The sequence below is a fragment of the Salvelinus alpinus genome, chromosome 20 (genome assembly GCF_045679555.1).
Source record: "Salvelinus alpinus chromosome 20, SLU_Salpinus.1, whole genome shotgun sequence".
NCBI lineage: Eukaryota > Metazoa > Chordata > Actinopteri > Salmoniformes > Salmonidae > Salvelinus > Salvelinus alpinus.
In genome coordinates, this window is record NC_092105.1 from 30312453 (window position 1) to 30335328 (window position 22876).

General features: G+C 39.8%; 1 protein-coding gene and 1 long non-coding RNA gene across 2 annotated transcripts in view; both read right to left on the reverse strand.

The window, feature by feature from the left end:
* Positions 1-12640: 12640 nt before the first annotated feature.
* Positions 12641-14396, reverse strand: LOC139546642 (uncharacterized). The gene is made up of 3 exons (XR_011669259.1): positions 14256-14396; positions 13672-13787; positions 12641-13421 (listed from the first exon to the last, which is right to left on the reverse strand). It is a non-coding gene; the product is annotated as an uncharacterized lncRNA (long non-coding RNA).
* A 5751-nt stretch (positions 14397-20147) lies between these two features.
* The window catches only part of abca12 (ATP-binding cassette, sub-family A (ABC1), member 12), a 95457-nt gene continuing 92728 nt past the window's right edge, over positions 20148-22876 (reverse strand). The window contains exons 80-82 of the mRNA XM_071355258.1: positions 22701-22806; positions 22160-22297; positions 20148-21705 (exon numbers count right to left, since the gene is read on the reverse strand). Of these exons, the coding sequence (XP_071211359.1) occupies positions 21589-21705; positions 22160-22297; positions 22701-22806 (361 nt within the window). The 3' untranslated portion in view covers positions 20148-21588. The remainder of the gene's footprint in view (positions 21706-22159; positions 22298-22700; positions 22807-22876) is intronic.

Genomic DNA, 22876 nt, shown 5'->3' on the forward strand with positions numbered 1-22876 from the left:
CAATATATTGGAGTGATCCAATATAGTGAAACATAACAAAGGTTACGTATGTAACCAGTTATGTGAGCTATATGGATCACTCCAATCCTCTGTGGTGCTAGAGGCGCCTCTAAAATGATGTAGAGAACGTGCGTCACGGCCATGGGGTCTATATATAGGGGCGGGCCCCAGCTGTGACACAGGAGTAAATCTGTAAATCCTCACCTTGGATGTATCCCTCCGCCACACAATATATTGGAGTGATCCATATAGCTCACATAACCTTGGTTACATACGTAACCTTCATTCTGCCAATCTTTGGTCCACTACCTACTTTGTTGTTTCTCCTGCCAAAGCGTCAGAGAGGGGGGTGTCCGTGATGTAACTGCGTAACCCCACCTTGCAATTCTTTGCTTTCTTTTTCTTCTTTGGTATTATGGCGGTCTGCAAACAAATGTTAAATGTGCATGCCGCCACCTACTGTATTGGATGTGTATCAGCCTACTATTCTGTAGTATTTATTCATTACACTTTGTGAAAAAAATTCCCTACCAACTAACTCAGGGTACAATAAAACCTCACCGCTATTCCACTACTTTGGCCCTATCTGATCCTACCCCAAACCAGCAGCCTGGGACACTATCATTCAAAACATCATGTAACTATTTTGCAGTAAAATCTTGTACAACCAAGTATTTCTCTGCAGCTGCCACCACAACATATTTCCTCTGTGATTTATATTCCATTCCTGCAGTACAATTGACAACCAGTTTACACACACAACTTTTTCCACCGAATCTAAACATTGCTTTGTCTCATGTCCTCCCGCACACTTCTCACATCTAGGAATCTCCCTCCTACAGACTGCTGCCGCATGCCCATAAGCTTGACACCTAAAACACCGTAATGGAGTCGGGACAATAACTCTGATGGGATAACTGACACATCCTAACTTGACCTTGTCAGGCAAAGACTCTGCACCAAAATTCAGCAGGATAGACAGTGTCCTCTCCGTTTCACCAGGCTCTCCACCAGGTCTGCGTCGCACCAAATGGCGGGAATCTTCCATTTCAGTGGATCCTCCTCCACACTTAACGCAACCCCGTTATCCCTCCTTTCAATGGTGCCCTGCTCCAGAGAGCAAAGCAAGTCAGAGATCTTGTCTCTATTCGCGTGGTCTGGAGCGCCTGCTCCCTCTGGACAGAAAAAACTCTAAAAATCAACAGTCCCCAACCTCTTCTCCCACCCTCCAACTCTCTCATCAGCATCATTGAAAGGGGAGAGATATTAGCGAAAGAAGATAGGAATCCCATTAGCCAATGAATGGAGAAAGTATAACACCTCAACCAACAGACTGTCGACCAATCCCGTTCCATTTAACTATCTTGCGTCCATAAAAACAGCTGGACGTAAAGACATTTTCGCAAAAACCTACCATTTCCATCCAATTCGCAACAGATTTTTATGTGGATATTCTCAAATCTGCATTAAAACAATATGCACATTTTCCCACCAGAGATGCTTTCATCAAATTGACTTGCTGTGGATAAAAGGCTGTGCCTGATGTACTGCACACAATTTACTTTTTCACAAAAGTTTTCATGTACCAAATAAAAATCTAAAGTTCAATGTGTTTCCATCCCATTTTGAACTCTACCGATAGTTGGGTCACAAAAACTGTTGCGTTAAAAAGCAAATATCCCTACAATGGTTTTGGCACATGCTTATAACCAGCCGCTTGCAGATAGAGTGCAGGTAGGCTAGTCTACATGATGAGATTATTATGGATAAGAGTGAGAATATTTTTATTTGTCAAGCAGCAGTCAAGCCTCGATTATCATGTTACCTGAATAAGACCCTCGATATTTATAGAAAAGGAGCATCAAGATCACTGTGCACTTACACCACCCTGTGAAGTTCATCATTAATTATTTCATCTGTAGTCTAATAAACGGAATGGTTTCCAGAGTCTAGTGGGAGGACCACACAGTATATCATTGCGTGACTCCCAAGTTTACTTCGATATGATTATTATCATATCAATATTTGCGCATAAAGGCGTTTCCACCGACATTCCTAACACAATACATTTTACACACACAAAAAGATCCCACCGTGTCGACCTAACAAATGATCTGTCTGCATTTAAAATTGTAGGCCTATCAAAACTTCCTGTTTCCATCACAGCTGATCGTGATTTGTTTTGTTTATACTGTGATTTTACTCACATAAAACTGTTGATGGAAACATGGTTAGTGCCTAATAAAAATGTAGTGAATGAAGTGTTTCCATTACTCATTCAGGAAAATTGCGCATGAATAAATTGCCGACAGCCTGTAAGCCCTCCCACCAACAGTGGGGCAAAAAAGTATTTAGTCAGCCACCAATTGTGCAAGTTCTCCCACTTAAAAAGATGAGAGGCCTGTAATTTTCATCATAGGTACACTTCAACTATGACAGACAAAATTAGAAAAAGAAATTCCAGAAAATCACATTGTATGATTTTTTATGAATTTATTTGCATATTATGGTGGAAAATAAGTATTTGGTCACCTACAAACAAGCAAGATTTCTGGCTCTCACAGACCTGTAACTTCTTCTTTAAGAGGCTCCTCTGTCCTCCACTCGTTACCTGTATTAATGGCACCCGTTTGAACTTGTTATCAGTATAAAAGACACCAGTCCACAACCTCAAACAGTCACACTCCAAACTCCACTATGGCCAAGACCAAAGAGCTGTCAAAGGACACCAGAAACAAAATTGTAGACCTGCACCAGGCTGGGAAGACTGAATCTGCAATAGGTAAGCAGCTTGGTTTGAAGAAATCAACTGTGGGAGCAATTATTAGGAAACTGAAGACATACAAGACCACTGATAATCTCCCTCGATCTGGGACTCCACGCAAGATCTCACCCCGTGGGGTCAAAATGATCACAAGAACGGTGAGCAAAAATCCCAGAACCACACGGGGGGACCTAGTGAATGACCTGCAGAGAGCTGGGACCAAAGTAACAAAGCCTACCATCAGTAACACACTACGCCGCCAGGGACTCAAATCCTGCAGTGCCAGACATGTCCCCCTGCTTAAGCCAGTACATGTCCAGGCCCGTCTGAAGTTTGCTAGAGAGCATTTGGATGATCCAGAAGAAGATTGGGAGAATGTCATATGGTCAGATGAAACCAAAATAGAACTTTTTGGTAAAAACTCAACTCGTCGTGTTTGGAGGACAAAGAATGCTGAGTTGCATCCAAAGAACACCATACCTACTGTGAAGCATGGGGGTGGAAACATCATGCTTTGGGGCTGTTTTTCTGCAAAGGGACCAGGACGACTGATCCATGTAAAGGAAAGAATGAATGGGTCCATGTATCGTGAGATTGAGTGAAAACCTCCTTCCATCAGCAAGGGCATTGAAGATGAAACGTGGCTGGGTCTTTCAGCATGACAATGATCCTAAACACACCGCCTGGGCAACGAAGGAGTGGCTTCGTAAGAAGCATTTCAAGGTCCTGGAGTGGCCTAGCCAGTCTCCAGATCTCAACCCCATAGAAAATCTTTGGAGGGAGTTGAAAGTCCGTGTTGCCCAGCAACAGCCCCAAAACATCACTGCTCTAGAGGAGATCTGCATGGAGGAATGGGCCAAAATACCAGCAAGTGTGTGAAAACCTTGTGAAGACTTACAGAAAACGTTTGACCTCTGTCATTGCCATCAAAGGGTATATAACAAAGTATTGAGATAAACTTTTGTTATTGACCAAATACTTATTTTCCACCATAATTTGCAAATAAATTCATTAAAAATCGTACAATGTGATTTTCTGGATTTTTTTTTTCTCATTTTGTCTGTCATAGTTGAAGTGTACCTATGATGAAAATTACAGGCCTCTCTCATCTTTTTAAGTGGGAGAACTTGCACAATTGGTGGCTGACTAAATACTTTTTTGCCCCACTGTATCTGTTTCATGTCTCAGATTGCCCGCGAAAGCCAACATTGATAAAATGCAATAATTGACTAATATTTCCCATATTCTAATCATTCTAATGTGCCAATGTATCGCCATGGTCTGTGCCATGGTGAACCTTGCACTCCTGTAGATCTTAAATAATTGGATGGTGAAACTTGCATCCAGCCAACCAGAAAAGCAAGGCGAAGCAATTCAGTAATTCTTGAAAGTCACGTCAATCCCTGTCCTGCAAAGAAACATTATTTGTATAGTTTTATTTTGGAAGCAGTAAGCATTACTGTCATGTAATACTGTGTATAAAAGAACCATGTACAGTGGCAAGAAAAAGTATGTTAACCCTTTGGAAATAACTGGATTTCTGCATGAATTGGTCATAAAATTTGATCTGACCTTCATCTAGGTCACAACAATAGACAAACAGTCTGCTTAAATTAATAACACAAACAATTATACGTTTTCATGTCTTTATTGAACACACCGTGTAAACATTCACAGTGCAGGGTGGGAAAAGTATGTGAACCCTTGGATTTAATAACTGGTTGACCCTACTTTGGCAGCAATAACCTCAACCAAATGTTTTCTGTAGTTGCGAATCAGACCTGCACAACGGTCAGGAGGAATTTTGGTCCATTCCTCTTTACAAAACTGTTTCAGTTCAGCAATATTCTTGGGATGTCTGGTGTGAACTGCTCTCTTGAGGCCATGCCACAGCATCTCAATCGGGTTGAGGTCAGGACTTTGACTGGGCCACTCCAGAAGGCGTATTTTTTTTCTGTTGAAGATTTACTTCTGTGTTTTGGGTCATTGTCCTGTTTCATCAACCAACTTCTGTCGAGTTTCAATTGGCGGACAGATAGCCTAACATTCTCCTGCAAAATGTCTTGATAACTGAATTCCCAAGTTTTTCCGTTGATGATGGCAAGCTGTCCAGTCCCTGAGGCAGCAAAGCAGCCCCAAACCATGATGCTCCCTCCACCATACTTTACAGTTGGGATGAGGTTTTGATGTTGGTGTGCTGTACCTTTTTTTTTCTCCACAGTGTTGTGTGTTCCTTCCAAACAACTCAACTGTAGTTTCATCTGTCCACAGAATATTTTGCCAGTAGCGCTGTGGAACATCCAGGTGCACTTTTGCGAAGTTCAGATGTGCAGCAATGTTTTTTTTGGACAGCAGTGTCTTCTTTCGTGGTGTCCTCCCATGAACACAATTCTTGTTTAGTGTTTTACGTATCGTAGACTCATCTTTGCAGGACGGCCACTCCTAGGGAGAGTAGCAACAGTGCTGAACTTTCTCCATGTATAGACAATTTGTCTTACCGCGGACTGATGAACATCAGGGCTTTTAGAGATACTTTTGTAACCCTTTCCAGCTTTATGCAAGTCAACAATTCTAGATTTTAGGTCTTCTGAGATCTCTTTTGTTCAAGGCATGGTTCACATCGGGTAATGCTTCTTGTGAATAGCAAACAGAAATAGTGAGTGTTTTTTATAGGGCAAGGCAGCTCTAACCAACATCTCCAATCTCGTCTCATTAATTAGACTCCAGGTTAGCTGACTCCTGACTCCAAATAGCTTTTGGAGAAGTCATTAGCCTAGGGGTTCACATACTTTTTCCAGCATACACTGTGAATGTTTAAATGATGTATTCAATATCGAGAAGAAAAATACAATAATTTGTGTGTTATTAGTTTAAGCACACTATGTTTGTCTATTGTTGTGACTTGGATGAAGATCAGATCAAATTTGATGACCAATTTATGCAGAAATCCAGGTAATTCCAAAGGGTTCACATAAGTTTTCTTGCCACTGTATGTGAAGTGTATGAATAATGTATAAGTAACAAATATCTGTAAAAAGAAAAACAAAGTAGGGTGGTGGGCCAATAAGATAAATCAAATCAAAACAAAGAGTTTGTAAGTGGGGTTAGGGTGTTGAGTTACCCCTTATACTATAAAAGAGCTTTGGGTGTCTAGAAAAGTGTCACGCAAGTCCAATTAATTATTATTATTAAACGTTGAAGACAATGCATTTGTACAGAGACGGAAACTGTTACAAAATACCAAGAGTAGACTGCAAGGCTATGTTAAGTTAAATAATGACTATGCAGATTTGAAGTAAACCTATTTTGGGTTAAGATAAGTAAATATGAGTAAGGGCAAACATGATAAGCTTGCTAGCTGAGTTTGAATAAGACATTCGATTACCACTTTGCATTTAGAATGTTTGGTTTTATTATAGCTAATAAATAACCAAATCATTGATGGATCACAAAATAACAGAAATGCATGTCTGTCGTCTGCCCCGGCAAGCCAGTTGGCATACGCGTCATCACTCTCCCTCATCTGTTTAGTCATTTCCCACGAACAGTAACATGCTGACCAGACCGGACACGTCGCGTGCGCAAGCGTCGCAAAATAAATTTAGAAATCCATGTTATTCAATTATTGCAACCACACTGCTCGCGCCAACAAGCGTCTGCTTTGCCAAGGGCTAACATGCTGACCAGACACGTCGCATGCGCGAGCATTGCAAAATAAATGTAGAAATCCATGTTATTCAATTATTGCACCCAAACTGCTCGCGAGCGTCTGGATGCCAAGGGCTAAAATAGAACTCCTTTCTATTTGTGACGCAGATCACGCTAAAAGTCCTGCCTCTCCCATCTCCTCATTGGTTTATAGAAGCAGGTACCCACGTGCCATCTCCTCGTTGGTTATACCCACGTGGGTGATTGAAAGACGAACTGTTTTGCCGGTAGTCGTGGTAATACTATGAAAGTTTAGATGCGATCACCATATAAGTTCAACGATGAAAAAGCCTGGAAGGAGGAGAGATGACTAGAAACGATTCGGTTGGCCATTTTATGTGTGGATTAATTTGTCGGAGTAGAGGATCTTGTGCAGTTCAGGTAAAATAACAACTCAATGTTTATATCCCAGGACAAATTAGCTAGCAACAGCAAGCTAGCTAAATAGGACAAATTAGCTAGCAAGTGCAAGCTAACTAGCTAAATTGCCATACATGTTTAATGCTTTTCGACCTGTCCCCAAATTAATGTCATTGGTTCAGCGTTTGTTTTGATATTTTAACCTGCGTGTCGTGATCGCGTTTGGTGTAGGGGGACAAAATAAATGTATGCACGATAGCGCACGCGCGCAGCCGGTATACGTATCATCACACTTCCTCGTCTGATTGAGACTTAAGGATATAAACTGTTGTTTTACTGATATAAACTGCCCGTCTACTGATTGGTCAAGTAGACGGGCTTTCTGACTTTGTGGCTGTGGTAGCTAGTGACGACCCGAAGATATTAACATTTTATATTCATTCAATATCTTTTTTTAAGCAGACTTTTAAACAACAAATCAATACAGGAAGTACATGTGGGAACACAAGTATATATAAATAATATACAAAGGACAATTGGACTAGGGGGTACAATATCACATTACACAAGGACCTAACTACACTTATTATTCTAACAGCTTTTTTGTTAGTAGAGTATTTAATTGTCTTAAAATACAGTTAAATGTATTTTTGTAAGGTAAGAGAATGTGGTGTTTTGTTTGTAAATTTACATTTGTGAATATGAAATTTGGCCTAAAGAATGATGAAATTAATTACATAAAATTGTTTCAGCTTATTTATATCGTAGGTAAAGAATCCAAGCAGTACATCTCTCCACAATAGTGTAAAATCTTCATAAATGTGTTCAATTATGAATCTACTGATGTCTTGCCACAGTTTTCTTACATGAATACAATGCCAAAAAAGATGCAACACTGTTTCTGGGTGGTCATTACAAAAGGTACAATTTGAGTTGATCTTTTCCTTAAACTTCTTCATATAGTGGTTGGCAGAATAATATTTATGAATAATGTTAAAGGAAACAAACTTATTTTTGTTAACAAGTAGGTATGGTATGTGTGTGGCAACATCCAAACTTTTTTCCAACAGGTATCGCTCTGTTGTTGAATGGACCAAAAGAGAAAATATTTCCTACTGATGAGTCAACAGGGTCAATGGAAGGTAGGCTCTAAGGGTCAGGTCTTGACACGCTCCTGAATAATAAAGCAACACTTGAGGGAATGGCATTTAAAACAATTGCAAAATCTTTAGGTGTTACAGGGACCTTGTAAATTGATAAGAATTCCTTATAACTAAGTAAAAGACCCTCTGCATTTAGCAGTTGGGTCACCAATATATTATTATTTCGGAACCAATATTCTAAAAAGGAAAGTATTTTTCTACAATATGTTCCGATTATTCCATATATAATATCTGTGCGGAGAAAAATTATGCTTATAAATTAAGGACCATGACAAGAAAACCTACTGATGAAAAGCATTAAGTTTCACTGGAACTTTGTCAATATTATAATTGCAAACCAACATGAAGTTAAGGCCACCAAAAGTAGAGAAGACATGATGAGGAATAAAATTCCACAGAAAAGTGGATCTTCTTAAGAATTGTTTTATCCATTTGATCTTAAAAGTATTATTTAAGGTAGTAAAGTCCAGAAAATTCAGCCCACCATACAAGTTTTCTTAATGTAATGGGTTGTCTGCCATGTTTTGGATGATCGCTGCTCGCACTGCGTGCTAGTGCGCATGCGATGTTGGTCCTTTATAAATGTTAATATCTTTGCCTGTGAGTGATGGAAAAGAATCCATCTCAGCGACAATTGTTTGAATAATTCAACGGATGTTTTGTACACAAAGGTGATGGCTAAAGTATCTTATTAAGAATTTTCAAATCTGATTTCTCTATGTGGCCGTCTATGGAAATTGTCTTTCTGGGCCGGGCATTAGTTAAACTGCACTACCAAATCAAAACTGTAGCAGTCGAAACCATTTTTCTAAACCGGAACATTGGCCAACTGAGGTATATAGAACTGGAGAAGGCCGACCATTGTTTTCTACATACTGTAATCTACTCACGTTCGCAAACGCTATATCGTGGCTGCTGCCATTTTGGGACTACACCAGAGCAGCGCGAGAATGAGCACGAGCAGCAATGTCATCACAAGCATAAACTCAGGAAGCTTTTGGGCATTCTGCCAGTGTAGCTTGGGACGTCGATCAGCATGCCTGCGACAAGTTGGGTGGAGGGGAAATCTGCAGGCACCAGTTCCCACAACCACTCTAAACATGAAAGGCAATTTTGTGTATGAAAGTAATTTATCGAGGACTAAATCATACATGCTCTTGCTAGCTCTACATGTGCACCTCTGGAGACATAGCAGTTGTATATTTTCTATTCAACAATACATACCACTTGTTACAAAATGAAAAGTTGGTGAAAGAAGTTTCTGCAAAAGTTATAGTTATGATTTGCCTGTTAATAATTCAACCTGTGTCCCAATTATTCAGTCAATTCATCAGTAAAATGGCCTTGTATTATTTAACAAAAGCTTTATGTACAAGTAATCTAATATACCAACTCCAGGATTCTATAAGACCCTCACAACATTATGTATGTACAGAGCCACTGACATTGTGAGCTATGTCCAACCAATATTAGGAGTGATGACAAAGACTTTTTAAACACATTTTGTTACGTTACAGCCTTATTCTAAAATGGATTAAATAAATGTTTTCCCCATCAATCGACACACAATACCTCAAATGACAATGTGAAAACAGGTTTATAAACTTTTTTTCCAAATATATTAAAAAGAAAACAAATACCTTATTTACATCAGTATTCAGACCCTTTGCTATGCGACTCGAAATTGAGCTCAGGTGCAACCTGTTTAAATTGAACATCCTTGAGATGTTTCTACAACTTAATTGGAGTCCATATGTGGTAAATTCAATTTATTGGACATGATTTGGAAAGGCCCACACCTGTCTATATAAAAGGTCCGACAGTTGACAGTGCATGTCAGAGCAAAAACAAATCCATGAGGTCGAAGGAATTGTCCATAGATCCCCCAGAGACAGGTTTGGGTCGAGGTACAGAACTGGGGAAGGGTACCAAAAAATGTCTGCAGCATTGAAGGTCCCGAAGAACACAGTGGAAGAAGTTTGGAACCACCAAGACTCTTCCTAGAGCTGACCACACGGCCAAACTGAATAATCTGTACTGGTACTCCCTGTATATAGCCTCACTATTGTTATTTTACTGCTGCTCTTTTGTTACTTTATTTCTTATTCTTATTTATTTTAATTTAAAATGCATTGATGATTAGCTTGTAAATAAGCATTTCACCTGTTGTATTTGGCGCATGTGACAAATAGAATTTGATAAGATTTTAATCCGGGGAGAAGGGCCTTGGTCAGGGAGCTGACCAAGAACCCAATGGTTACTCTGACAGAGCTCCATAGTTCCTCTCTGGCGATGGGAGAACCTTCCAGGACAACCATCTCTGCAGCACTCCATCAATCAGGCCTTTATGGTAGAGTGGCCAGACAGAAGCCACTCCTCAGTAAAAGGCACATGAGAGCCCGCTTGGAGTTTGACAAAAGTCACCTAAAGGTCTCTGACCATGAGAAACAAGATTCTCTGGTCTGATGAAACCAAGATTGAACTATTTGGCCTGAATGCCAAGCGTCACGTCTGGAGGAAACATTCCACCATCTCTATGGTGAAACATGGTGGTGGCAGCATCATGCTGTGGGGATGTTTTTCAGCAGCAGGGACTGGGAGACTAGTCAGGATCGATGGAATGATGAACAGAGCAAAGTACAGAGAGATCCTTGATGAAAAACCTGCTCAGGACCTCAGACTAGGGTGGAGGTTCACCTTCCAACAGGACAACAACCTTAAGCACACAGCCATGACAACGCATAAGTGTCTTTAGAGCAAGTCTCTGAATATACTTGAGTGGCCCAGCCCGGACTTGAACACAATCGAACATCTCTGGAGTGACCTGAAAATAGCTGTGCAGCGACGCTCCCCATCCAACCTGATAGAGCTTGAGAGGATCTCCAGAGAAGAATGTGAGAAACTCCCCAAATACAGGTGTGCCAAGCTTGTAGCGTCATACCCAAGAAGACTTGAGGCTGTAATCGCTCAATCGCAAAGGTGCTTCAACACGAGTAAAGGGTCTGAATACTTACCTTTTATTTTTTATACATTTGCAAAAGAAAATGTTGCTTTGTCATTATGTGGTATTGTGTGTAGATTGATGAGGAAAAATAACTATTTCATAAATTTTAGAATAAGCCTGTAACGTAACAAGATGTAGAAAAAGTCAAGGGGTCTGAATGCTTTCTGAATGCACTGTACTATTTGCTGTGACATTAGGGGGTCCACCCTTTAACCCCTGCCAAGAGATCTCTTTGACCTGTCTTTTCAACATGAGTGGTAAGGTACTTTAAGTCTGTCCTGCTATTCAAAAGCAATCAAGTGCTGCATCAGAGTAAGAATGACAAGATAAGAACCCCTTACAGAAGTGGAAGATAGTTTACATCAGGATGAACAATGTTAATTTGCTCCTATTTATGTGTAATATGTTGAATTTATACAACATGTGGATCTAATCTTGAATGCTGATTGGTTAAAACCGCATTCCAGCTGGTGTCTATTCCACAAGTTAACACCGGCTAAATCTATGACATTAAAATGCCTACTTACTCTGTTCCATCTGATTGCGCAATCCACTGTCCTATCAGCCCAGCCAAGGCATTTATAAACTTGATCTCCACTAAAAAAATATCTAGACATTATCTCACATTTTCTTTTAGACAAACATTCAGTTTTCAACAGCAGAGATTTGTATAAACCTTGCTGTCTGTCTCTCCGACATTTGCAACACTTTCAATATTCAAATTCAATCTCCAAATATCCCATAGTAATGAACGAGTCGGGATGAGACAGACAGGCAGGCAGCTTTTGTCAGCCTGTCGAAATTATGAATCAGCATCATGCTTATGGATATATACAAAGAACTATCAATAGAAAACAGGTAAAACAAAACAAAGTGCAGCTAGTTTGCCGTCTTTCCAGCTTCAGTCTGAAGTGATTGTGTTGGCTAGCTCCTCTGAACAAGTGTCCTGACGAGAGAGCAGTTTCTACGCCAGGCAAAATCGCACATTAGCTCATTGTTATGGATGTATCCAAATAAATGTCACTAGCAAACAGCTTAAATAAGCTACTTTGCTGTTATTCTGGCTGCACTGTTTGATGTGACTAAGTTAGCCATAGTTGGCTAGCTAACAAGCAACGGATAAGAACGTTGCCAGCCTGTATGTAGATACAGAACAAAAAGACTGAACGACTGGGTCGCATCTCTGGCAACTGAACCAATAGAACGAACGGCCAAACGGCTTGGGTAGCAACCCTAGATTTGTATCGGGACAATATTTATTTTTCATGAAAATATGTCAATCATTATTTTAATATGTTAGTAACCCGTTGTATAAAAGTGATAATGGCCTCGAAGCCGGTATTTTGAGGATATATAGGATATAACAACACCCGTGCCAAAATATCCTCCAAACCCCGGCTTCTTGGGCATTATCACTTAAATGTTATCTGTAAATAGTAAAATAAATTGGTCTTCTTCTACTGGCCACCTACTTGTGTTCTTTCAGAAATACCATCAAGACTTTCTGTCTGTAATAATAAAGCTCTTTTGTGAGGAAAAACAAATTCTGATTGGCTGGAACTGGCTCCTCGGTGGGTGGGCCTATGCCCTCCCAGGCCCACCTATGGCTGCGCCCCTGCCCAGTCATGTGAAGTCCAAAGGTTAGGGCCTAATTTCTTTATTTCAATTGACTGATTTCCTTCTATGAACTGTAACTCAGTAAAATCTTTGAAATTGTTCCATGTTGAGTTTATATTTTGTAATTGTAATTGCTCAGTATAATTATGAGCAGATATTAAACAATGAAACTGTTTGAACCTCAGAACAGCCCCCCAATATCCTGCCAGCTTCTAAGAAATACACACAAAATGTTAAAATACAACAGCTAAAGGATTTGTGTATTAACACGTTAATCCGTTCAGCTGACTAGCAAATGAGCCAAATCAAGCGCTGATTGAGCAATGTCTGTTGTCACCTCCAGAGATTGGACAGTTTGATGAGCCGAGCTGGTGATCCCTCTTTTCTGCATCTGGGGGCATATTGTCCATCAACAGGGCACGGATATCATCCGCCTGATGGAGGAGGCATTACTGGGTGACACAATATATTGAATGGGAATTATAGTGAGCAGACTACATCATTGTAAATCAGATACTTATTTGCCCAACTAGAAATATATAACACATGCATACATCCACCATGTCTACCATTTAAAAAACTATGAGAGCTCTCTTGCTTTTGAACTTGATCAGGAAGGCTGCAATGTCCACATGCTGTAGAGTAGAGACAAAGGAAGGAAGTGACAGAGGACATGATTTAACCTCATCAGGATTTGCCCAAAGACTGATGATATCTAGGCTTTCCACAAGGTCACTTTCATCGCTGTGTGGGTGTTTTGACAGAAACCGGCAGTCCAAATCAGAGTTACGAGTACGATTATTTTCTGTAGGAAAGAGACCAACAAACTAGTTTGTAAGATTTATGGATAGCATTTTCAATAGTTTCTGTGTTATACTTCTAAAGCCATATGGTTATGCCTCTCATCAAAGCTCATAAAAAATATTAGATGCACACAAGCACCATTGTCAATCCAAATGTAGAGTAGAATATAAAAGAGAATCTTTGTATTCACCCAAAATGCTGAACTACTGTACCATTAAGGATCTACTGCATGGTTTGTCAAATTGGCTAACCTGCTAAGCTGAGGGGTGAGGGGTGAGAACATTGCCTGGTGATGTCAGCAGCCTCCAGCTCCATTGTAGTCAGTCAGGTAGCTCTCTGGTAGAGGCAAGGAATCAACAGCGGCTGGCTTGGAACACACAAGTGAAATTGGATAAAATGTGATTAACAACGTTAGCTGGAACCCACAGAGGACTTCAGGTAAGTGGCACGTGAAAACAAATGGTAAATGGCACTCACGCCAATAAAGAAGTATGGAAAACATTTGCGAGCAAACTGGGATAGAGTGTAGGTTTGTGGGTATTGGATTTGGATCCTCTCTGCTCAGCTGAGGTGTGGAAACATCACCTGGTGACATAAGCAGCCTCCTGTAGTTGTGTTCAGGAACACAAGGGGTGTCCTCAACGACATAAACATTTAATTCACTATCACAGCTATATCATTGGGATGTAGGGCTACATCTGACATACAACTGGTGTCATCATGCATATCCAGCACCACACTGATCAAGATCTGCATCATCAAGTGCCTCAACGATGTTACTTACAGTGTGATCATGTGCAGCAGACGCTTTCGCATCATCAACATTGCCACTTACCTCTGTACCTGCTGTATTTCTTCATCTTTCCCTAGGGCATTGTGACCGCTTTTGAAGACCACCTTTTCATCTGAATCTTCTAAAATAACTTTGCTGTCAAGCAATGTAGACACAATGATCAATGTAATTACACCTGGCCCAAGTTTTACTTAGCATGTATGAGCTAGATAGCAGGATAGTATTGGTGTTTACCTAGTCAGCTATAGAAACAAGTGTTTGTGGAAGTTATTTAATGCGATTTGACGCACACTAGCTTGCTAGATAGCTACTAGCTATTGAGAATCACTAGCTAGGCAAACGGCACAATTTGAAATTACATTTTATTTGGGGGGGTTAAAGTAGCTAGCTAACATTAGTTATAGCCAGGCTGACTTGGAGACATACTAGGTCTGTCACATTTAGCTTGTTAGTGAGCTTGCGCTCTTGAAATGGATCCACGTGGATTCTAGTTAGATAGCTTATTTTAGCTAGATAGCTACCATGCTAGCTAGAACGTTGATTCACGTGAACTCTAACGTTAGATAGCTAGCTAACTAAGCCCCGCCAGAGTCGTGCCACCTACTATGTTGCCTTATTGACAGCATTTGAATTGATGTCACTCAATAAATATTATCCTCACAATTATATTTTCAGACATTGTGTTTATAGCTATAATAGCAACTAGCAAACAACCCTGTCAAGATGCCGTTAGCTGATGTTAGTTAGCTATGTGTTAGATTCCAGTACAACACAAATCGTTAACCGATCTACATTCATCATGACAACAGCCATAAAAACAAAATCATAATAACAAAAAAATTGTTTAGACTGCTTCGCATGTTTGATGCAGTTGAAAGCTGAACACAACAGCATATTCAGGTTCTTGCTGAGTCTCTTTTTCCTGATTCTGTCTGGTGCAAAGAATTCCCTTGGCTCCTTGAGCAACAAGCAGGTCCAGGTCGAGAGCGAGTGAGTTTTACCTTCAGCGTGTGCATGTGGCATAAGCTCGCCCACGTCACAGCATGAAATGTTAATAACTGTGACTGATGGGGGAGGGGAATAGGCCTCTAAGACAATTACTTGAATAATTCAATTGACGTTTTGTTTACAAAGTTGATGACTAAAGTGTCTTGTCTGAAATTTAAAAATGTGAGTTCTCTATATGTCCGTCAATGGGAATTGTCTTTATAGTCCGTACTGCAGCTAAACTGCAATACCGAAAATACCCTCTGAGCACAGTGGAAAGCGTGTTTCCAGACTAGCCTAGTCCCTTTCCCCTTTTACAATACTGTAATGAAACAGCAGGGAGCAGGTCTCGAATCCTCGACCTTCGAGCCCGAGGTCCGGCGCTTTCGACTGTGCCGCAAAAGCATGCTACATGCATTCCTGTAAGACGTAGAGTCGCAAGCTAGCGCGAGGACGCGCTCTTTGAAAGGAGGGAGAAGTGTAACAACTCTGGCAGTTTTGACACCAATGGTTTCTATGGTTTTGATAGCATTTAGCCATGGGCGGATTGTCTGTCTGGCAAATGCCAGAAGGCCCGGACCATCTTTTATTAGGATGGGCTGGACGAAATTGACCCCCCAAAATTGTAGATTTAAAATATGGACACGGCCGGCAGACCATGAGCTTGTTTTAAAAATGTTTATGACTTCAAAGTAGGCAAAGGGTGACTACTTTGAAGAATCTCAAATATAAAATATATTTTGATTTATTTAACACTTTTTTTAGTTACTACATGATTCCATATGTGTTATTTCATAGTTTTGATGTCTTCACTATTATTCTACAATGTAGAAAATAGTACAAATAAAGAAAAACCCTGGAATGAGTAGGTGTGTCCAAACTTTTGACGGGTACTGTATATATTATTTAACTTTAAATGAAAAAATGCTCCAGTCTGAACTTAAACGAGTAAAACCAGGTAGAAAGTGTGTAGAAATTATAATGAATTTAAAAAAAATTACAATAATTTAATCTCTGAACAAGTTTTCAATCACAGTTTTTTTCAATATAGAGCTATTATCAGCTCTATTTTGTTTGATTGTGTGGTCTCAAGCCAGTGAGTTTATTAACATTCTTCATCAAGAATATGGGCAATATTTAATTATTAACAATGAAGGAGGTGGGAATATTGTTCCCTTGTCATATAATTGCTACATTTACTATCAATATAGCATTACAATCGTTCTCCAGATTGTACTTTGTTTTCGCGATGCAAAAATTGAGTCGCGACTGAGACAACCTGGTTCAGTTTGGGTCCCAAGGCAAAACCAGTTGAGAACCACTGATGTAGCTTACTACTACCGCCAGTTAGGATTAATATTTTGGCTGTAGGCTATATTGTATGAAATATATGTTTAATACCTACTATAGTAGGCTAAGTAAGGAAGGGGGGATTCGGGAGAACAGTTTACAATTGGCTCATTCATCCCCCTCCTCTCCCCTGTAACTATTCCCCAGGTCGTTGCTGCAAATGAGAACGTGTTCTCAGTCAACTTACCTGGTAAAATAACGGTAAAATAAATAAATAAAATAAAATAAAATTTAGACACTAGGCTACTTGCAATATAGCCTAACAAGCCGTTAGATTGGCTTTTATAACACATAGGTAAGGCAATAGCCATCTACTAGACATTTATACAGTGCTTTTTACTAAACACAATCATCATATATTACAATAAAGGTCAATTCGGGGACTCTCTGTGTATTTTAATTGTTTAATCAATGTTTATTCGCTTCTGAATCTCTTCAACCCAGTGAGTGAGTTTATGAGCTGTAGTAACAAGTGACTCTGGTGTTGGATTAGGAAAGTCCTGCCTATCCCGCTTATTTCATTCGCTGATAGTCCCGTCACTTCTTGGCAGAAAGATACGCATGCCCAGAGGAAGCACAATGCTGGAAATCTACCCACATCCACATAAACTAGTCCCAGCATCTTCCTCTGACCAACACATAATGTTGTATATTGAATTCAATAGAAGAAAACAGAGACGTCTTTAATGTAGCCATTGGCTACAGCCAAAACATTAAGGAACTGACAGTCTCTCTCTCTCCTTCTCTCTATCTGTATTCCTCAATTTAATTATATGTAGACTATTATTTAATCACTTATCTAAAGTGGGCAGGGGGAAAACTTGAAATGCACTAATTTGACATATGTAGTACCACCCATCGGGTATAGTTGTTAATGAATAAACACATATATTAGACCAAGAAAATCAATTATATAATAACTTTGGAGTTACACTTTATTTTAAGGGTCCGTCATAAACCATTTATAAAGCGTTTATAAATCGTGTGTTCACCATTTATTAATCATTACTCCCACATTAATAAACCATTTATTAGTCATTGGTAAAGTATTTTTTCAGTCCCTAATCTAAAGTGAGTGCTATTTAATCTTTATAAACACTTTATAAATGTTTTATAAATGTAATTTCTCACAAAAAGAAGGGCATGCCATTGGTAGCCATTCCTGCTGTACCTTGTAAAAGAACAAGCACACAACACAGGATGTTTAAGGAAATATTTATACGTGTGAATAATTAGCTAAGTAACATTTACAAATGTGTGAGTAATGATTAATAAATGGTGAGCAAACAGTTTGTAAATGCCTTATAAATGCCTTTTAAATGTTTTATTATGGAACCTTAAAAATAAAGTGTTATCCTAGGAGGTTGGTGGGCCCAGTGTGGTCCTCTGGTCCCAGTGATGCCAGGCTTAGTGGCACAGACATCTCAGCTGTGTAGTGGATGTAGGGAGAAAACAGAGAGACACTGACACATGTACAGTTGAAGTCGGAAGTTTACATACACAGCCAAATACATTTAAACTCAGCTTTGTACAATTCCTGACATGTAATCAGAGTAAAAAGTCCCTATTTTAGGTCAGTCAGGATCACCACTTTATTTTAAGAATGTGAAATGTCAGATTAATAGTAGAGAGAATGATTTATTTCAGCTTTTATTTCTTTCATCACATTCCCAGTGTGTCAGAAGTTTACATACACTCAATTAGTATTCGGTAGCATTGCCGTCAAATTGTTTAACTTGGGTCAAATGTTTCAGGTAGCCTTCCACAAGCTTCCCACAATAAGTTGGGTGCATTTTGGCCCATTCCTCCTAACAGAGCTGGTGTATCTGAGTCAGGTTTGTAGGCCTCCTTACTCGCACACGTTTTTTCAGTTCTACCCACAAATTTTCTATAGGATGAGGTCAGGGCTTTGTGATGGCCACTCCAATACGTTGACTTTGTTGTCCTTAAGCCATTTTCCACAACGTTGGAAGTATGCTTGGGGTCATTGTCCATTTGGAAGACCCAATTGCGACCAAGCTTTAACTTCCTGACTGATGTCTTGAGATGTTGCATCAACATATCCACATAATTTTCCTACCTCATGATGCCATCTATTTTGTCAAGTGCACCAGTCCCTCCTGCAGAAAAGCACCAACACAACATGATGCTGCCACCCCCGTGCTTCACAGTTGGGATGCTGTTCTTCGGCTTGCAAGACTCCCCCTTTTTCATCCAAACGTAACAATGGTCATTATGGCCAAACAGTTCTATTTTTGTTTCATCAGACCAGAGGACATTTCTCCAAAAAGTATGATCTTTGTCCCCATATGCAGTTGCAAACCAAAGTCTGTCTTTTTTATGGCGGTTTTGGATTAGTGGCTTCTTCCTTGCTGAGCGGTCTTTCAGGTTATGTCGATATAGGACTTGTTTTACTGTGGATATAGATACTTCTGTACCTGTTTCCTCCAGCATCTTCACAAGGTCCTTTGCTGTTGTTCTGGGATTTATTTCCACTTTTCGCACCAAAATACGTTCATCTCTAGGTGACAGAACGCGTCTCCTTCCTGAGCGGTATGACGGCTGTGTGGTCTCATGGTGTTTATACTTGCGTACTATTGTTTGTACAGATGAACGTGGTACCTTCAGGCATTTGGAAATTGCTCCCAAGGATGAACCACACTTGTGGAGATCTACAATTTTTTTTCTGAGGTCTTTTCTTTTGATTTTCCCATGATGTCAAGCAAAGAGGCACTGTTTGAAGGTAGGCCATGAAATACATCCACAGGTACACCTCCAATTGACTCAAATGATGTCAAATAGCCTATCAGAAGCTTCTAAAGCAATGACATCATTTTTTTTAATTTTCCAAGCTGTTTAAAGGCACAGTAAACTTAGTGCATGTAAACTTCTGACCCACTGGAATGTAATACAGAGAATCATCATAAGTGAAATAATCTGTCTGTAAACAACTGTTGGAAAAATTACTTGTGTCATGTACAAAGTAGATGTCCTAACCGACTTGTCAAAACTAAAGTTTGTGGAGTGGTTGAAAAACGGGTTTTAATGACTCCAACATAAGTGTATGTAAACCTCCGACTTCAACTGTACTGGCAGTTTGTTGATATTTATATTATATATTTAATAGTAATCAACCCTTACTGTTAATTATGATGATGTGAGCTGCTGTGGCTGAAATGCCAGGGCTTCATTTTTGTCCCAGTCTGCCCCTGCATTTAGCAACTTTTCCCACTCAATTCTGCTGCAAAGAGAGTGGGAGAAGCTGTATAACATAAGTCACAGCAGAGGCGCACACACAGGCAGAGAAGGAAAAGGGGAGGGGATGTGAAGGGGGAAAAGGGTGATAAAGCTACGTGGGGATCGCAACCGTGCTGCAGCAAGGCAATTTGGTCATGTGACGTCTAGTGACAAATCAAGGAGCCAATTGCGGATCTCACTGAAAAATTCTTGGCAACACAGCATAGCCTGTCCCCATAGAAAGCAAATGTAAGCTAGGCCTATGCACGCCTATAGACAGGTTTGTTGTTTAGCAACAAAACAGACAAGTGCGAGGCTGGCTTAGACGAGGCTGGCTTAGATTGTTGACAACACGCAAACCATATTTCCTCTCCAATGTTTATTGAAAACATAAATCAATTTGCACAATGAGCACTTGTCTCTCAAATACATTGTTACAGTTGTTGGTTAGCTAACGGATGAGCCATATTAGCATATACGTGACATCAGTCAAAACACCTCAAGATATATCAATAACAAGATGAGAGCTGAAACGAGCAACCTAGAATTCCCCAAATGCTAGCTTCTTGTCATTGTTGCTAGCTATCTGTCTATCTAGAATCACAACACACAGACTTTTGCCACATTGAAGCGTGCACATTGTTTTTGTGACATTGTCAGCTAACCCGTCTATATGGGGAAACATCTGCCAGGCGGCCAGCTAAACTGTATTTCTATTCATTAATTTGTTATTCATAGAATGAATAGACAATGAATTATGATGAAGATGAAGGTAGCTAACAACAATCTTTAGGAGGAGGGTCATTTTCCTGCACATGGTGAAATTCAATAGATAGGGCCTAATGGATAAAGTAATGTTTCATGATGCACTGTTATAACAAGCAACACTGTGTGTGCTATCATATAATAGCTTTATTAAATGTAAAAAAAATAATAAGTTCAGTACATTCATATTCATGTGGATCTGTGCATTAGGAGGAAAGTGAACAATAACATATTGAGATATGCCATTAGAGGAAGTGTTAAGGATGCCAAAAAGTTTGGTATTGACTTTTACCTCAATAGCTGTGATTATAATATTGTCACCATAAGTATGAGAACCTCTGCAGATATACTAGGTAGTAGGCTACATAAAATATATATAATTCTAACCAATGGGCCAAATCAATAGAATTGAATCAACAAAAGATGAGTTTCACCAATGGAATACAGAGTGATAAAAGTGGAGAATGCTTATCTCTCTAAGGTTACAACTATTGCTAAAGAGCAGTGACTCCACCACAGTACTCAGATTTGCAATGATAATAACATGACAATACAACGTATTTGATCTTAGGCACGATTTCCATTAATATATATTTTGTTCATGACAAGTAAACAGATAATTGCACTTTTGTTCATTGGTTATAACCTACAAGTGAGGAAGGCCATTACATTTTTAGGATTTTGACACATTAGTGAAGAAACATGATAGAAGCATGTTCACATCTCTATAAATCTCATTACCTGATGAAACAAAAAAAGACACACCCTGTTCAATTTAACAGTCCAAAGTGGCAACAAAGTGACTTCATAAGTTATCCTTCATAAGGTATAAAAGTGAAACTGAGAAGACTACCAAAGCAAAATTACAAAATTAAAATTAAGTAAAGTGATTGCAGGTTGATTCATATTTGAAATTTTCCATTATTATTAAAACTTAGATCAGTTTATTAATTTCTATCTAGTGCGAATATTGCTTTTCTTCCTTCACAGTTTGTGTCTTCAAACAGATGCATTGTGAACAAGATTGCCGCCAAAGCTATGTATCTGAAGCCGCGATGGAGTCGAGGCTGATGCTGTCTGCTTCGGAATATTCGTCGCTGTGGATTGGGATCGTCTCGATGCCAACCTTCCCCATTGCAAAGTTGATGAAGACCTGGAGGGGAATGAATGATTCAACAGGATCAGTGACTGGGTTGGTTGTTTCCGACTGATTTACATACTTCTCACAGAGGGTTCTACATGGAACCCAAAATTATTCTACCTGGATCCAAAAAGGGGACAACCAAAGAACCCTTTTGGAACCTATTTTTCTAAGAGTGTTGGTTGTAGGTTCATACCCTCTCTCAGTTACTCTGATTAGGATTCAAAACCTCTTTTTGTACCTTGATTTCTGAAGTGTGAAGACATAATGGCATTTTAAGTCTGTTAGGTCTCTCTCTCCCTCCAACAGACTCCCCCCCTTGGTTTCTCTCTCTTTCTTTCTCTCTCTTATTCTCACACCCCATCACTCACTCTCTCCGTCTGCCTTTCTCTCCGTGTCCCTCTCTCTCCCTTCCACCCTCCACCATCCTTCCCTCCCTCTTTCGGACCATCCCTCTCTCTCTCACCTCATCCAGGGTAGTCTGGCTGACAGAGAAGTGCTTGATCTGCAGAGCGGCCTTGTTAGACTCCAGCTGGTCAAAGATGTCCGCCACACCTCCAGGTGCCACAGGCACATGATACTCCACCATGGAAGAGTGCTGGTCCTGGGAGGAGGAGACATTAGGGCACATCTCAATCAATCAATCAATCAGGTGCCACATGTCATAAACTGTGCCGTTCTACAGTACAAAGGCAAACCGCATGAACTACATTTTATATTTACTTCTAAATCTGACTTCAAAGTATTTTTCTATCTTGACAGACAACCATTTCTGATCAACTGGCTTGTTCTTGTGTCAGGAAATTAAATACAACATTAATCAGATAATATACCTGACCGTAACAGATCAAAGATGTTTGACCAAATTCGTAGTTACTGCGTTTTGCCATTATAGTGTGTGTGAATGTGCTTTGTGGGAATTTTATAGAAATGTATTTTATACTGGCACAAATCAGATACAGTTCATTCATTCAGTACCCCAGACCAGACTGTCCCAGGTATCTTACCTTTAGGTACGTGCTGGGGAAGTGGGACTGCATGAAATTGGTGATGACCTCTACGTCACAGGAAGACACAGCCAGGTACATCTTCACCGTGAAGCCGCTGCCAAACCTGAGAGAAACACACATCATCACGAAGGAATGTTGACTATTTTATTACCAATCAGAGTTAATGTAATATT